The 18,591-nt window shown below is 42.9% G+C and overlaps 1 protein-coding gene across 1 annotated transcript in view; it reads left to right on the top strand.

The window, feature by feature from the left end:
• The first annotated feature begins 5,648 nt into the window (after positions 1-5,648).
• Positions 5,649-18,591, top strand: part of ABTB2 (ankyrin repeat and BTB domain containing 2) — a 200,733-nt gene continuing 187,790 nt past the window's right edge. The window contains exon 1 of the mRNA XM_037838921.1: positions 5,649-6,531. Within this exon, the coding sequence (XP_037694849.1) occupies positions 5,649-6,531 (883 nt within the window). The remainder of the gene's footprint in view (positions 6,532-18,591) is intronic.

Consider the following 18,591-nt stretch of genomic DNA (forward strand, 5'->3'; position numbering starts at 1 on the left):
TATATAGATATCCCTTTTTATTAGAATAGCTAGAAGGAAATACCTGGAACTGTTGAACTGCAATCCAGTAGCTTTGATTCTTGAAGATGACTGTATAACTGTATAGCTTTTATGGTGTGACTGTGTAATTGTGAGAATCTTGTGGCTGACACTACCTTTATCCAGTGTATGGACAGATAAGTAAGAAAATAAAGACAATAAATAAATAAATAATATGGAGGGATAAGGGGTATGTGATGTTTTGGGTGTTCTTTTTATTTTTTTTTGAGTAATGAAAGTGTTCAAAAATTGGGTTGATGAAGGCACAACTATATGTTGATACCATGAACCACTGATTGTACACTTTGGATGACTATCTGGTATGTCAATATATCTTAATAAAATGGCATTAAAAAATAATAGCTAGAAGATAATACCTGAATCTGTTGAACTGTAATCCAGTAGCTTTGATTCTTGAAGATGATTTATAACTATATAGCTTTTATCATGGAATCGTGTGATTGTGAAAACCTTGTGACTGACACTCCCTTTATCCAGTGTATGAGCAGATGAGTAATAAAATAAACACAAAAATATATAAATAATAGGGGAAATAGGGGTATGGAATCTTTTGAGTGTTCTTTTTTCTTTTTTTTTCTTTATTTTAGAGTAATGAAAATTTTCTAAAATTGATTGTGGCAATGAACGCACAACTGTATGATGATACTGTGAGCCATTGACTAGATACTTTGAATGTATTATATGCTGTGTTACTATATCTCAATAAAATTACATTTAAAAAAAAGATCATCTGAGAGAGTTAAAAATGTATATATGTATACCAAATGTGCCAAAAGTGATCCACAAACTAAATTAAAACTTAGCCATTCTCCCAAGTCAAAGTCTTAACCCAACTTTCTCATAAGAGAATTCGGTCTGTATTTAAACACCTTGGAATGTAACCCTCTCACTTTCAAGATATCTAGGATATTTTGCTTGGGTCCCACCCTGGATCAATTAAATCTGAATCTCTGGAGGTGGTGCTTGAGTGCAGACATTTTATAAAAGCTTCCCAGGTAATCTCAATGTATAGCCAAGATTAAAAATCCTTGTCTATTAGGATAATAGCCAAGGAACCCTGCATGGCATATAAGGCCCTCTATGAGCTGCTTTCCTGGTTTGTGCCTGCCTAGAACTTTATAATCCAGCATTTTCCAACTATTAACGATTCCACTCTACACCCTGTACTCTTCCTTGCTTCTCCATAGACTTTGCTCAAGCAACATCTGTTTGCTAGAATGCCCCTTCCTCTTTAATCCTTTATGTCTCAGCTCTGGTGTCCCCACCTCCAGCTATCCTTTTCTTCTTTGATAACTAAGTTCATGCATCAACTTGTCTAGGTTACGGCAGTCAGTTGTTTGGTCAAGCAAGCACTGGCCTGTTTATTACTGGGAGGTATTTCATAGATGAATTTGCATCTATAACCAGTTGATTGCATGTGAGGCTGATTGTACCTACAACCAACAAAGGAGATTGCCCTCAGCAATGTGGGGAGTCTCCACATACAATCAACTGGAAATCTTAAAATCCAAAACTGAGGATTTCAGAAACCAGAAAGAAGAATTTCTGCCTTCTTCAGCCAGCCAGCTTCTCCTGAGGAATGCAACTTCACCTTCATCAGAGTTTCCAGTTTTCAACCTGCCCGGAATTTGCACTTACCAATCTCCATAGTTGCATGAGCCAATTCCCATAATAAATTTCTTAAAATTTATGTATATCTCCTGTCAGTTCTGTTTCTGTGCAGCACTCTGACCAGTACACCTTCCCATCCCCTTTCTCTCTGGTAGATGCTTCCCCTCTGTCTGCCATATGCATGCTACTTCCTTGCATGTACCACTTGTCATATAGTGTTAGATTATTTATTCGTATGCCAGTCTCCACACATTGGCCATGAGTTTCTTTATGGCAGGGACCTTGTCTAATGCACCTCCATGATATGTAGCACAGTTCCAGCTCAGTGGTGCTCAATAAGTATTGCTGAGAGAACATTCCAAAAGTGATCCACAAACTAAAACTTCGTTACTCTCCAAAATGAAGGCCATAATCTACCTTTCTAATAAGAGAGTTCTGCCTGTATTTAAATAGCTGGTTTTTTAACACCCTTACCTTCAAGAAATATTTTAGGTCCTCTGATCTCCCGATTGCTTTTTAGTTTGTAAGAAACTCTATAACCAAATATGAGACCTTGCTCAAAGTAAAATTTCCAAATCTTGTTTCAAGCTACCTCCCTTATATAATTTTTGCATGGACAATCCCAGATCTGTTTTTCAGTTGCTCACACCACTGGGAATTTTCCCAATGTTTGCCATGGTTTCATCATGTTCTTTTCAACTTGTCCAGCTACATGACAGTTGTTTTTCTTCAGAGATTATGTTTGGGCCAGCCTGATTGGGATAATATTTTCTGCTCTTCAAACTTAATTTGCCTTCCTAAGAGTAAACACATTTCTACCAGATTGGCTTAATTTAAAAAATATGCAGGGATGTGTGCGTGCATGCACACATATACACATGTATCTATAAGAAGTCATGTCCTTTCTTTCCTTAATCCAAAATTTTGTACTTCACCATACTTGCCAACTTCCCAAAAGATGAACTGAAACCAATCATTTGGTTCATTACTAAGATGGCTGAATCTATCTTTTCCTTCATCTCTCTTCCTCCTTTTCTCCTCCACCCCCAACATACAAAACACAAACAGAAAAATTCCGGGTTTACTTTATACCTCCAGTTTTCAAGTTGACTTACTGGGGAAAGAGTGAAGGATAAGAGATCTACAATCTTAACTGTCTTTCATAACTTTCTAGCCCCTTTACCAGATTTTTCCGTAAGGATTTTTCGTTCTTAATGAAGAAAATTACAAAACACTTATTTCAGTATGTGTCTCTAAAAGATAAGGACATTTAATAAACATAATCACATTACCATTAACACATCAAAAAAGTAACCATGATTTTGTGAAAAGCAAATATCCAGGCAGTGTTAAGATTTCCAATTAGTTTCATAACATCAAATATTTACTGATTTAAAAAAAAAATAAGAATCCAAGTAAATTTCACACCTTGTGATTGGTTGATATGTCTTTTAAGACTCCTTTAAATGTTGTGTAGGTTTTCCCTCCATCTCTTTCTTTTTGTGCAATTTATTTATTAAAGAAACTCAGGTATTTGTCCAGTAGCATTTCCCATTGACTGAATTTTGCTGAATACGTCTTCCTGGTGTAGTTTAATAACCACAGGATTCTGAAAATTTGCTCTAGGTATGTTTGATTATGTTTACACTTTAAGTCATCAAATAATTTAGATATATTTTAAGTAAATTTGATCGCTCTTCTTCTGAAGAAATACTCCAGGTGGTTTCCCAGATAATCTTTGCATTCAGTAAGTAATTTTCTTTACTTTTGAAGGACACACATAACAGAAAAACAAAAAACGAAAACAAAACACAAAACATACCTTTTTGGAGTTTATTTCCTCTAAACATCCATTAGAGGGCGATATTTGCCTCAGCATTATTTTTCCTAAGTTTCAAATTACTTCGCTTTATTTTCGTATTTTTGACAAGTTGAACCTCATTACCTTCTTTGACTTTTCTCACTTCTGTAAAACGTGACCTTGTTCTCTGTTAATTTGGTCTTGCCGATTTGTTTATTTCACATTTCTCTTCCATCCTTGACTCAGTCCCCAGTGCTAACCAAGAGGCGGCGATGTTGCATAACTAAAGATCCGCGGAAAGGAAAAAATTAAGTGAAACTGCTTAATAAAAAGCAGTTTCACAGGGGAAAGGGCCATTAATTTAAGAAGGAAAGACACAAACCAGACATTTCTAGTTCGTATCCTATTCACAGCCCAGCGTCAAAACTGTGTAAAACACAGCACAAAGGAGCCATTCAGGAGCGGCGCAGGCTGACTTGGGGAAACGCGCGCACAATCCCCTGCTTGATTTTGCAGTTCCACAGGAGGGGCGGCTGTGCGTTCGTGCACGTGTGTGTGAACGGTGAGAGGGCAGGAGCCGGGCCGTGCGTGGACTGGGTGTGCATCGGCAGGAATGAATAGGCGCTCTGACTGACCATTTTGGTCACACTCCCCGAGACAGGTTTGTGCTTCTTGGAGGCCTGTCACTCACTTTAACCTCAGAGGAAACCGCGTCCTGAGGGGGCACAAGCGTCGCCCACAGGCACACAGTTAGAAGGTGGTGCACGCAGCCAGGCTGTCTGAGGGCAGTCGGTGCTCGGGCCATTTCTCACTTTTCCTCATTCTTCCTGTAATGACCCTACACACACACACACACACACGCACGCACAGACACTCGCACCTCAGACAAGGCTCAAGTGGACCCACCTGACAGCAAGTGGCAATCATACAGAGATAACAGGGAAGTCACGGGCCCTTTTGAGAACCTGATAAAAGTTAAGGCCCCTCTCCCTGGAATAAAACGGCTTGTGATTTCCAAGGGGAGTGGGGGTGGGGTGCGGATCTCAGGCCTTCTGGAGCGCCTCCATTAATCAGCTTAGCGGTTAATTTCTGTTCTGATTAGTAGGAGCCTAGATAACAATTTAAAACCAGACAGATTTGGGAAGAGAAGCAGGGGCGTCCCCGCCCCATTCAAACAACTGGCGTTTCTACTCGAGAAGAGGGCGGAGCTTCGTCGAAAAACGAGGAGAGGGGTGGGACGCCGGCGTGGGCCCCCTCCCCCATTGTCCTGCCCGCCGACCTGCGCTCGGCAAGCTGCGGTTAGTGGTCAGCGCTGCCGACGGTTTCAAAGGGAGCTGCGAAACCCAAAGCCTGGACAGCGGGGAGGGGGCAGCACACAGTGACTTTTTCTTTAAATTTCTCTTGAAATCGTCAGCTCCCAAGGCTAACGTTTGGACCCCTCCTTTCCTGGTCCCTGTTCCACACCTTCCAGCTCTCTCTCTCTCTCTCCCTTCCCCCTCCTCCACCCTCATCACTGTCACTCCTCCAGACCCTCGACCTCCAGCCCCGCCTCCGCCGCCGCAGGGTTTCGCCCGCTCCTGAGTGAAATCTGCATAGTGACCGCCCCTCTTGGACATCATTGGTGCAGCCCCTGCCCTTCGCGGCCGGTGATTGGTCAGCCGCTCAGGTTTATTTGCATGCCGGCGGCGGCTGGGTACCCCACTGTGCGGGCAGCAGACGCGGCGCAGAAGTTTGCTGAGGGCTTTCTCGCCGGCTGGTCCGAGACTCACTGCTGCTCTCTTCGTCGCCTCCTTTTTCTTGTTCTTCTGCCGCCGCCGCCCTGTTCTTTTGGGATTCCTTCTCCGAGGAGGACGGACGCTGTACTTTCGCGAAGTTGAAGTGGACAAAGGGGGAGTGCGGAGGAGGAGCGGCAGGGGGCCGTTCCAGTGACAGCCCGGAGCCGGGACTTCCAGCGCGTGGGGCTCCGGCTCGCCGCGAATCTCTCCCACCTTCCCGCGGCCGCCGGGCGGGCGATGCGGCCCCCGAACCCCGCGGCGCCGGGAGAAGGGAGGACGCCCTGCAGAGCCTAGAGCTGCGGGCGCGAGGCCCGGGCCGGCTTGTTTCTGCCTACTTGGGGAAGGGGGCATGGAGTTGTGAGCGCTTCCCTCTCGGCGAGACCGCCTCTGGCAGGCTCCCCATGGCCGGGACGTACAGCTCCACTCTGAAGACTCTGGAGGACTTGACCTTGGACTCCGGGTATGGGGCCGGCGACTCGTGCCGCTCGCTCAGCCTGTCGTCCTCCAAGTCCAACTCACAGGCGCTCAACTCTTCGGCGCAGCAGCACCGCGGGGCGGCCTGGTGGTGCTACTCCGGCTCCATGAACAGCCGCCACAACAGCTGGGACACGGTGAACACGGTGCTGCCCGAGGACCCCGAAGTGGCCGACCTGTTCTCGCGCTGCCCGCGGCTCCCCGAGCTGGAGGAGTTTCCCTGGACCGAGGGAGACGTGGCCCGGGTGCTGCGCAAATGTGCCGGCGGCCGGCGGCCGCCTCTGTTCTCCGCCGAGGCTGTGAGGCGCCTGGCGGGGCTGCTTCGCAGGGCGCTTATCCGCGTGGCCCGCGAGGCGCAGCGCCTGAGCGTGCTGCACGCCAAGTGCACCCGCTTCGAGGTGCAGAGCGCGGTGCGCCTGGTGCACAGCTGGGCGCTGGCCGAAAGCTGCTCCCTGGCCGCGGTCAAGGCGCTGTCCCTGTACAGCATGAGCGCCGGCGACGGCTTGCGCCGGGGCAAGTCGGCGCGCTGCGGCCTCACCTTCTCCGTGGGCCGCTTCTTCCGCTGGATGGTGGACACCCGCATCTCGGTGCGCATCCACGAGTATGCGGCCATTTCGCTCACCGCTTGTATGGAGAACCTGGTGGAGGAGATCCGGGCCAGGGTGCTGGCCAGCCAGAGCCCCGACGGCGGAGGGGCGGGAGGCGGGGAGGTGTCCGCCGAGGCCCTGGAGATGGTCATCAACAACGACGCGGAGCTCTGGGGCGTCCTGCAACCCTACGAGCATCTCATCTGCGGCAAGAACGCCAACGGTAAGCGTGCAAGCCGCCGACCGAGTGGGAAGGGGCTGAGGGTGGAGTACATTGAAGGGTTCTTCCCAGAGGTGGTTCTTCCAGTTACTGATTTTTGGAAGGTAAAGTTATAGTTGGTTTTTCCCATCCTGTTTTGCGTGGCATTGACACTACCTGGTGGTTCTTCACCGAGTATGATGAGCCTCTTGACCAAACCATTCCCGAACCTCTTGAATTCAGTGAAGCTTAGTGTCCTGCCGTTCTTTACTTTCATTGGGTCTCTAGCTTGGGCCTTTCCCGGAGGGCTGGGCTGGCTGACGCCGTTTGTGGTTTTGCCCCTCGGTGCTTTCCAGCCCAATAGCAGTAGCCAAAGGGTCCGAACTCCAAAAGCTGAGCCTTGGCTGAGTGAGATGGGAGGAGGGGAGAGAGAAGCTCAGGATCTGTATCTGCCAGTTTGAGCTTTGCCAGGCAGAAGAGTACTAGGAATCAGGCCCTCTCCTGGGAGGGGGGATAGTGGATTGGTAACTCTGTGTGCCTAGGAGTGAAAGAACGTGATGACTCTGATTTCCCTTCTGGAAAGGGAGCCGCAGGCTGCTTCCCAGAGCCTGATTTTTCAAGCTGTTGCTACCCACGTGGGGAATTGATTAAAACACTGTGTTGAATTAAATATACAACCTGGGCTTTCCTGAAGGGGATGATGGCCTAGTAAACCACATTATGGGGAAGGGACATGAAGGACTGGGCAACCACATGGTGTCAGGTTTGGGAAAGGAATGCTGGGTAATTGCATCTCTCTGAAGGATGGCTTGACTTCAGTGCAGAGGGTGGAAGTGAAGCACTTGACCATTTCCTTGGTAAGGTTAGGATGTGACCTGTTGAAAAGCAAATTGCTTAACAGATCCAATTTCAGGAGTCAGAAAATCATGAATTATTTAGAATGGTACTATGGTCACACTTACTTGCAATCTGACTGTCAGGCCATTTGGGGGCAGCTTTCAGTAGCAAATAGGCAGTGGGAGGTCAAGTGGGTACTGGAGAGGGATAAAGGGGGTCAAATTAAAATGTGGCTTAACATAATCATAATAGCTATATGCCAGTCATTGTTCTTCTCATTTTACATGTTAATTCAGTCTTGTTAGGTATGTACTGATAGTATCATCCCCGTTATATAGATGGGGAAGCCAAGTCACCCAGTGCGTAAGTGATTTGCCCAAGATTACAGTGGTAGTAAATGACAAAAATGGGATTTGAACCCAGGTAGTCTCCCGAGTCCAAGCTTTTAGCCACTAAAGGAGAGAAAACAGCTTTGTTATTATTAGCCCAATTTCTGAGAGCAGTTGACATGTTACGGCCCCGTTTTGAAGACACACTTTTTTTTTTTTTTTTTTTTTATCTTCATTTTATTGAGATATATTCATATACCACGCAGTCATACAAAACAAATCGTACTTTCGATTGTTCACAGTACCATTACATAGTTGTACATTCATCACCAAAATCAATCCCTGACACCTTCATTAGCACACACACAAAAATAACAAGAATAATAATTAGAGTGAAAAAGAGCAATTGAAGTAAAAAAGAACACTGGGTACCTTTGTCTGTTTTTTTGTTTCCTTCCCCTATTTTTCTACTCATCCATCCATAAACTAGACAAACTGGAGTGTGGTCCTTATGGCTTTCCCAATCCCATTGTCACCCCTCATAAGCTACATTTTTATACAACTGTCTTCGAGATTCATGGGTTCTGGGTTGTAGTTTGATAGTTACAGGTATCCACCACCAGCTACCCCAATTCTTTAGAACCTAAAAAGGGTTGTCTAAAGTGTGCGTAGGAGTGCCCACCAGAGTGACCTCTCGGCTCCTTTTGGATTCTCTCTGCTACTGAAGCTTATTTCATTTCCTTTCACATCCCCCTTTTGGTCAAGAAGATGTTCTCCGTCCCACGATGCCAGGTCTACATTCCTCCCCGGGAGTCATATTCCACGTTGCCAGGGAGATTCACTCCCCTGGGAAAGACACTCTGTTTTTATCCAGCATGGCTTACTTTGACTTTCATTGTTTGTGTTGCTGTTTTGTTTGTTTGTTTGTTTTTATGTTCTGTCACTGCCAGATGAGATGCCTGGAATAGAAGAACATTTGGCTTTTTATTTTTCCTTATCTTAGGTCAGGATTGAAGGCAGTCCAGAATATCAGTTGATGATGTCACAGCTGATAATTGTGCTTCACCCTCCAGGTTTGTGGCATCAGCACTGGGAATACCAGCTCCGGAGAGGAAGTAGAAGGCAGGGGGGATTTCCATTCAGTTGTCATAGCCCAAGGGGAAGGTTCTCAACTTTTGGCCTAGAGGAGACCCGGACTGAACTTGAAAGGGAAAAGACCAAGACCCTAATAATACATAGTAAATGAAAATAAAAGTAGAACAATAAGTGCAAACAAACCATGCCTTCCATGCAGAGCTGGTGCCCAAAACTTTTAAGAACTTCTCTCCAGTTTTTTTTTTTTTTAACTGCAAATTGAGGCTAAGAGCAGTTGCCTCTCCAGGGAAACTAGAAAACACGCAGTGACCAGAAATTGCTAGAAAACAGGTGTTTTCTGCTACAGGTCTTACCCAAAGGGCCATTTCTTATCTGGGGTCATCATGCTTTAGGATTTTCATTACAGGATGGGTTTCTGACCTCATTCTTTGATGTCTTCCCCACCGCCTCCCAGAACAATCCTCCTTAGGGCATGGTAGCTGGTCTCCCTGTGTGACAGCCAGCAAGGCTCACTGGATGCTCAGAGGATGTGTCTCCCTTTGTACATTCCCTGCTCTCAAGGGAACTCCTAAGGTGGGGTGACCATTTACTTCCACTTAGTAACTTGGCTGCTCATTTTCTATAAATGAAAAACTGGGAGAGGCTTCACTAAACAATAACATGGCTGATTTTTTTTTTTTAAGTCTCTTTAGACAACATGAAATGAATGTTTAGAAGAGGAGCAATGAATTACTTATGCCTGAAAGCTGGCTTCAGAGGGAAGCATAAACTTAGGAAAGAAATGCAGAAATCCAAAGTTTGTCATATTAAAATTACCCCGAGGCCACCAAGGTTACAGTTTACACAGCTGGAGACCAAGTGGGAATGGCTACACATGGGAGGGAGAGTGCTGGTTAGTATTCTTGTACTGCTGGTCTTCCCCTTAAATTATATATTTATTGTTATGCCTGCTAATTATACAGCATGAGCACATGCAGTTGACTCGGCTATATAGGGCTCTTAAACTTATATCTTCCAACCAGGAATTTAAGAGCCCTAATCCATCTATTCCTGTCCATTAGCCAGAATGCTGAACAAATATGGTTTTTTTTTTTTTTTTTTTTTTTTTTTTTTTTTTTTTTTTTTTTTTTTAACTTCCAACATGTTCCTACTTTACCCCAAGAAAGTTACATACTATAGCAACATTTCAGTGAACTTGTTCCTACTACATCCATCAGAAACTAACAGACCATAGTCATTTCTGGGCATCCCCAGAACGTTAAATAGCTTATCTGTTCTTCTTGGATTATTGTTCCCCCTTCCTTAATTGCTCTCTATTGCTAGTTCCCCTACATTCTACATTATAAACCATTTGTTTTACATTTTTCAAAGTTCACATTAGTGGTAGCATATAATATTTCTCTTTTTGTGCCTGGCTTATTTCGCTCAGCATTATGTCTTCAAGGTTCATCCATGTTGTCATATGTTTCACCAGATCGTTCCTTCTTACTGCCGCGTAGTATTCCATCGTGTGTATATACCACATTTTATTTATCCACTCATCTGTTGATGGACATTTGGGTTGTTTCCATCTCTTGGCAATTGTGAATAATGCTGCTATGAACATTGGCGTGCAGATATCTGTTCGTGTCACTGCTTTCCGATCTTCCGGGTATATCCCGAGAAGTGCAATCACTGGATCGAATGGTAGCTCTATCTCTAGTTTTCTAAGGAACTGCCAGACTGACTTCCAGAGTGGCTGAACCATTATACAGTCCCACCAACAATGAATAAGAGTTCCAATTTCTCCACATCCCCTCCAGCATTTGTAGTTTCCTGTTTGTTTAATGGCAGCCATTCTAACCGGTGTTAGATGGTATCTCATTGTGGTCTTAATTTGCATCTCTCTAATAGCTAGTGAAGCTGAACATTTTTTCATGTGTTTCTTGGCCATTTGTATTTCCTCTTCAGAGAACTGTCTTTTCATATCTTTTGCCCATTTTATAATTGGGCTGTCTGTACTATTGTCATTGAGTTGTAGGATTTCTTTGTATATGCAAGATATCAGTCTTTTGTCAGATACATGGTTTCCAAAAATTTTTTCCCATTGAGTTGGCTGCCTCTTTACCTTTTTGAGAAATTCCTTTGAGGTGCAGAAACTTCTAAGCTTGAGGAGTTCCCATTTATCTATTTTCTCTTTTGTTGCTTGTGCTTTGGGTGTAAAGTCTAGGAAGTGGCCTCCTAATACAAGGTCTTGAAGATGTTTTCCTACATTATCTTCTAGGAGTTTAATGGTACTTTCTTTTATATTGAGATCTTTGGTCCATTTTGAGTTAATTTTTGTGTAGGGGGTGAGGTAGGGGTCCTCTTTCATTCTTTTGGATATGGATATCCAACTCTCCCAGCCCCATTTGTTGAAAAGACCATTATGGCTCAGTTCGGTGACTTTGGGGGCCTTATCAAAGATCAGTCGGCCATAGACCTGAGGGTCTATCTCTGAATTCTCAATTCGATTCCATTGATCTATATGTCTATCTTTGTGCCAGTACCATGCTGTTTTGGCAACTGTGGCTTTATAATAAGCTTCAAAGTCAGGGAGTGTAAGTCCTCCCACTTCGTTTTTCTTTTTTAAAGTGTCTTTAGCAATTCGAGGCATCTTCCCTTTCCAAATAAATTTGATAACTAGCTTTTCCAAGTCTGCAAAGTAGGTTGTTGGAATTTTGATTGGGATTGCATTGAATCTGTAGATGAGTTTGGGTAGAATTGACATCTTAATGACATTTAGCCTTCCTATCCATGAACATGGAATATTTTTCCATCTTTTAAGGTCCCCTTCTATTTCTTTTAGTAGAGTTATGTAGTTTTCTTTGTATAGGTCTTTTACATCTTTGGTTAAGTTTATTCCTAGGTACTTGATTTTTTTAGTTGCTATTGAAAATGGTATCTTTTTCTTGAGTGTCTCTTCAGTTTGTTCATTTCTAGCATATAGAAACATTACTGACTTATGTGCATTAATCTTGTATCCCGCTACTTTGCTAAATTTGTTTATTAGCTCTAGTAGGTGTATCGTTGATTTCTCAGGGTTTTCTAGATATAAGATCATATCATCTGCAAACAATGACAGTTTTACTTCTTCTTTTCCAATTTGGATGCCTTTTATTTCTTTGTCTTGCCGGATTGCCCTGGCTAGCACTTCCAGCACAATGTTGAATAACAGTGGTGACAGCGGGCATCCTTGTCTTGTTCCTGATCTTAGAGGGAAGGCTTTCAGTCTCTCACCATTGAGTACTATGCTGGCTGTGGGTTTTTCATATATGCTCTTTATCATGTTGAGGAAGTTTCCTTCAATTCCTACCTTTTGAAGTGTTTTTATCAAAAACGGATGTTGGATTTTGTCAAATGCTTTTTCAGCATCTATTGAGATGATCAATTGATTTTTCCCTTTCGAGTTTTTAATGTGTTGTAATACATTGATTGTTTTTCTTATGTTGAACCATCCTTGCATGCCTGGAATGAACCCCACTTGGTCATGGTGTATGATTTTTTTAATGTGTCTTTGGATTCGATTTGCAAGTATTTTGTTGAGGATTTTTGCATCTATATTCATTAGGGAGATTGGCCGGTAGTTTTCCTTTTTTGTAGCATCTTTGCCTGGTTTTGGTATTAGATTGATGTTAGCTTCATAAAATGAGTTAGGTAGTGTTCCATTTTTTTCAATGTTTTGAAAGAGTTTGAGTAAGATTGGTGTCAGTTCTTTCTGGAAAGTTTGGTAGAATTCCCCTGTGAAGCCATCTGGCCCTGGGCATTTATTTGTGGGAAGATTTTTGATGACTGATTGGATCTCTTTGCTTGTGATGGGTTGATTGAGGTCTTCTATTTCTTCTCTGGTCAGTCTAGGTTGTTCATATGTTTCCAGGAAATTGTCCATTTCTTCTACATTATCCAGTTTGTTGCCATACAGTTGTTCATAATATCCTCTTATAATTTTTTTAATTTCTTCAGGATCTGCAGTTATGTCACCTTTTTCATTCATTATTTTGTTTATATGGGTCTTCTCTCTTTTTGATTTTGTCAGTCTAGCTAGGGGCTTGTCAATCTTGTTGATCTTCTCAAAGAACCAACTTTTGGTGATATTTATCCTTTCTATTGTTTTTTTGTTCTCTATGTCATTTATTTCTGCTTTAATCCTTGTTATTTCTTTTCTTGTACTTGGTTTAGGATTGGTTTGCTGTTCATTTTCTAGCTTCTTCAGTTGATCCATTAGTTCTTTGATTTTGGCTCTTTCTTCCTTTTTAATATATGCGTTTAGTGCTATAAATTTCCCCCTTAGCACTGCTTTTGCTGCATCCCATAGGTTTTGGTATGTTGTGTTCTCATTTTCATTCGTCTCTATATATTTAGCAATTTCTCTTGCTATTTCTTCTTTAACCCACTGATTGTTTAGGAGTGTGTTGTTTAACCTCCAGGTATTTGTGAATTTTCTAAGTCTCTGATGGTTATTGACTTCTAATTGTATTCCATTGTGGTCAGAGAATGTGCTTTGAATAATTTCAATCTTTTTAAATTTATTGAGGCTTGTTTTATGTCCCAGCATATGATCTATTCTGGAGAAAGTTCCGTGAGCACTAGAAAAGTATGTGTATCCTGTTGATTTGGGATGTAATGTCCTGTAGATGTCTGTTAAATCTAATTCATTTATCAGATTGTTTAGGTTTTCAATTTCCTTATTGGTCTTCTGTCTGGTTGATCTATCTATAGGAGAGAGTGATGTGTTGAAGTCTCCCACAATTATTGTGGAAACATCAATTGCTTCCTTTAGTTTTGCCAATGTTTCTCTCATGTATTTTGTGGCACCTTGATTGGGTGCATAGACATTTACGATTGTTATTTCTTCTTGCTGAATTGCCCCTTTTATTAGTATGTAGTGGCCTTCTTTGTCTCTCAAAACATCCCTGCATTTGAAGTCTATTTTATCTGAGATTAAAATTGCTACACCTGCTTTCTTTTGGCTGTAGCTTGCATGAAATATTTTTTTCCATCCTTTCACTTTCAGTTTCTTTGTGTCCCTGTGTCTAAGATGAGTCTCTTGTATGCAACATATTGATGGTTCATTTTTTTTGATCCATTCTGCGAATCTATATCTTTTAATTGGGGAGTTTAATCCATTTACATTCAACGTTAAAACCGTGAAGGCATTTCTTGAATCGGCCATCTTATCCTTTGGATTATGTTTGCCATATTTTTCCCTCTCTCTATTAATATCCTTTATTGTACCCATACCGAATCTCTTTAGTACTGAACCTTTCTCCAAGTCTCTCTGTCCTGTCTTTGTTTCTCTGTCTGTAGGGCTCCCTTTAGTATCTCCAGTAGGGCAGGTCTCTTGTTAGCAAATTCTCTCAGCATTTCTTTGTCTGTGAAAAATTTAAGCTCTCCCTCAAATTTGAAGGAGAGCTTTGCTGGATAAAGTATTCTTGGCTGGAAATTCCTCTCACTCAGAATTTTAAATATATCGTGCCACTGCCTTCTCGCCTCCATGGTGGCTGCTGAGTAGTCACTACTTAGTCTTATGCTGTTTCCTTTGTATGTGGTGAATTGCTTTTCTCTTGCTGCTTTCAGAACTTGCTCCTTCTCTTCTATGTTTGACAGTGTGATCAGTATATGTCTCGGAGTGGGTTTTTTTGGATTTATTCTATTTGGAGTTCGCTGAGCATTTATGATTTGTGTATTTATGTTGTTTAGAAGATTTGGGAAGTTTTCCCCAACAATTTCTTTGAATACTCTTCCTAGACCTTTACCCTTTTCTTCCCCTTCTGGGACACCAATGAGTCTTATATTCGGACGTTTCATATTATCTATCATATCCCTGAGGTCCATTTCGAGTTTTTCAATTTTTTTCCCCATTCTTTCTTTTATGTTTTCATTTTCCATTCTGTCATCTTCCAGGTCACTGATTCGTTGTTCAACTTCCTCTAGTCTTGTACTATGAGTGTCCAGAATCTTTTTAATTTGGTCAACAGTTTCTTTAATTTCCATAAGATCATCCATTTTTTTATTTAGTCTTGCAATGTCTTCTTTATGCTCTTCTAGGGTCTTCTTGATTTCCTTCATATCCCGTACTAGGGTCTCATTGTTCATCTTTAGTTCTTTGAGTAGCTGCTCTAGGTGTGTCTCTTCTGGTCTTTTGATTTGGGTGCTTGGGCTTGGGTTATCCATATCGTCTGGTTTTTTCATATGCTTTATAATTTTCTGTTGTTTTTGGCCTCGTGGCATTTGCTGACCTTGATAGGGTTCTTTTAGGGTTTGTAGACCAGTTGAAGTCCTTATCTCTAATTTATCAGATCTACAGCTTCGTGGAGTACACTTTCTCTAACTAACCAGCAGGTGGCGTCCACGAGCCACCTGTTCTCCACAAGACAGATCTCCCCTGCTTAGCCTTTTTGGTGAGTGGGGGAGTGAGTCTTGTGGGGCCCAATTGGTGTCCCAAGCTTGCGTGTGTAGTTGGTGTTGCCTGCCCTGTATGTGGGGCGTGTTTCTGGGCAGTCGGGGAGGGGGTTGGCCCTAACAATCAAATCTCCCTGATGATCCTAGAGTTTTAAAGCTACTGCAATAGTCTAATCCTTCAGTTCAGTCCTGCCACAGTTTGTCTCTGCCACTGACCCACAAGTCTTTGGTATTGGCGTATGGCTCCTGAGACTTGCAAGTGGGCCCCTCTTCCAGGCTGTGCACCCCGGGTCCTCTGTTGAGGGATGACTGTGTTATGTCGCAGGTGAGTGCCGTCCCCCCAGGGCAGTTCTGGGCTGCTGGGCTGTGTTGGGAGGCTCCCAGTCTGCTCAAATGATGGCTGAATGGGGCTCTGTTAATTCACACTGCTCCCCCTTCCCAGCTCTGGGACATTCAGCTGAGGTTGCAGGGAAGGCTAATGTCCACGCCCAGTGTTGTGGTGTGTGCCTGTTATTTGAAGCACTTCCGTCACACTGGGTTGTCTGGGGCAGCTCTGGGCTATGGGGCTGGCGATGGGCAGGAGTGTTTCCTGTCCACCAGGATGGTGGCTGTGAGCGGACACCCCCCTTTTCTTGGGAAGTTGTGTTGTTTAGTGAATTTTCTCAGCCACTGGATTATTGCCTTTTGTCTCAGAGCTCTCTTAGTTCTGCTCTTGACTTGACGTGCCCAAATTTCAATTCTTTGAAGCTTTCTGTATTGAGCTTCTTAGAGTAATTGTTTTAGAAAAAGCAAAAAGGATTTAAAAAAAAAAAAAAAAAAAAAAACGGCCCTCCTCAGAGATCTAATGGGTTATTGAAATGCTAATAGACAAAGCAACCAGGGCCATTAAGGAAAGGTGCCCTGGGCAGAGAGATCAGCCTTGCTTCGGGATTTGCATATGCGCCTCAAGGCCTGATCTCCGCCCTTCCCCTTTCTGTGTTCACCAGAACTCTAAAAATCCTCTGCTTTTACTTTGGAGCTTCTCGTGTTGTTTTCCTTCTATGCCCGTCTCCTCTCTGCTGGGCTGGCTGCTCTCAGAGTCTCTGGTGTCTGGCCTCAGTCTATCTATGGTTGGAGTTTGAATCAGTAGAATGAGTTTCCGATGAGAGCAGCCACTGCAATTCTCCCTTCTCCTTCCTGGAGCTGACAGCCCCTCCTCCCCCGGGACTGAGCCTGGCAGGGAGGGGCGCGGGTCCCCTGGCCGCAAAAACTTACAGATTTCGCTGATCTCAGCAGTTCCACGTTTTCATGAGTGTTGTATGAAGTATGCCCAAAGACAGATTGCTCTGTGGTGTCCAGTCCACGCAGTTCCTGGCTTTCTACCTACTTTCCTGGAGGAGTAACTAAAACATACAGCTCACCAGTCTGCCATCTTGCCCCGCCTCCCTGTGATCACAAATATGGTTTTGCTCAGCCCAAGATGGATGATAAAAGTTCTGTGGTGGTTATAAAACATGATCTCAGCTTCACAGAGCAGCAGGGGTTGTATGTTGCTTGCCCATTTAGTATTGATGTCCCTGTTCTCAGATCCACGTAATTATTAAATGATGATATCTACATGGCTTGCTTATGGTGAGGTGGAGAAATGACTTTAATAGAATAGTATTTATAAACAGGCAACTGGCAGAAAATAGAAACCTTTTCCTTTCTGGAGACTCTTTCTCTGTGAGTTTGATTCTGAGTATCACTTCTTAGTTTTTTTGCCCTTTTTTTTTTTGGTAAGCTTTCATAAGTGTCCATGACATTTGAAAAAAATCCTCTTTAATTTCTAGACTCTACTTAAATGATAGGATAATAGTGAAACTATTCTTACTCCAAAGCAGTATCCAGGATGTACATAAGGGTTGCTCTGTCATAGTGGAAAAGAGCACAGACTTTGGAGTCACAGTGCAGCGTTTGAAGTTCACCACTGTCATTTGTGTGAATGACCTGGTTCAGCTTTCTTAATTGTTCTAAGCATCAATTTTTTTGTTATGAGGATTAAGTGAGATCATAGATTTAAAGTTCTTAGCACATGGTAAGTGCTCAACAAATTCATTCAGTTCAAGTAGCAATTCCTTCAGTAAATAGTTATTAAGCACTCACCCTGTGTCTACTACCACTGTTAAAAATGCTCTAGATTAAGTGGTGAACAAGGGAAAAATAAAGGTCCACCTCTCATGAAGCTTACAGTCCAGTACTGGAGTCAAGTAAGGAAAAGGAAACAAGTAAGATTTTACTCTTAGCAATAAGTGTTTTTACTCTTAGCAATAAGTGCTTTATTAAAAAAACAAAACAGGGTAATGGGATTGTGTGACAAGGGCTAACTCAAATGACAGGTAAGGTCTCTTCAAAGTTTTATTAGTAATATCAGTACTATTGACCATTATCTAAGGTCTTTTAGGCAAAAAATAGTGAGTGACGACTTTTCTGAATTATTGTTATTTACCAGCTGGGGCAAGTCTCAACATCTCATTTTCATCTGAGAAATAAAAGGGCTGCATCTAGAGCATGGATGAAAACGCTTCTCCTGGTTGTTAGATACATTTAGTTAGGAGATTATGGGATGGATTTCCATTGAGGTAATCAACTGAAGGAGTAAGGGTTAATTGAGCTAGTTGCTGTTTAATCAGTTTCCACACCTGGGTAGTTGGAGGGAGGTGGCCAACTTCCCTTTTCTTTGGCATTTTGCTGAAGCCAAGGGAGCTGGTAAATTGAAACAAAGCAAGCTTTGGAAAATGAAAACGTACTATTTTCCTCTTTGCCTGAGAAATGAACCTTTAAAGTAGTTAGAGGAACAAGGTGAATTGTTGTTCAGCCTCCTTTAGCAAGCTTTCCTCAACTGGGAGAGCCACCCCTGCTCCATGTTTTCTCTGCTTGTGCCTGACTCTCCCATCAGACTGGGATCTCATAGGCATCGTTATATCCCCTGTGCCTCCCAAAGTATCTGCTGCATAGTAGGTGCTCAGTAAATATTTCCCAGGCAAATGATAGACCCACAAAATGTTCAATTCCAGAAATTGCATTTGCCCTTCTTTGACACCTTGGAAAAAGGTTCCCACACATCTGCCAAGGCAGAGAATTCAGAGTTGTTCTTGACAAATTGAGGCAGTCGTTTTGGGGTGTACCCACTTCCGTAAGGACATGCATTCCATCATTTGGTATCCTGATTTCTAGCAGAATCCTCAAGGTTGGCTATGATGCTTAAGATGTGAATTGGGAGGGTTTGGGTTAGGAGGATACCTTCAGTGTGTGGAGTAGTCTTGATTCAGTACCCAAAGTGGAAGGGTTTCACAGAAGTCTAATAATAGGCAATGTATAAATCAATAGGAGGATCCAGTTGAAAGACAGAGGCAGTCAGTTCCCTTAAGAACAGCAGTGCCAC

The sequence above is a fragment of the Choloepus didactylus genome, chromosome 6, assembly GCF_015220235.1.
Source record: "Choloepus didactylus isolate mChoDid1 chromosome 6, mChoDid1.pri, whole genome shotgun sequence".
Taxonomy (NCBI): Eukaryota; Metazoa; Chordata; class Mammalia; order Pilosa; family Megalonychidae; genus Choloepus; species Choloepus didactylus.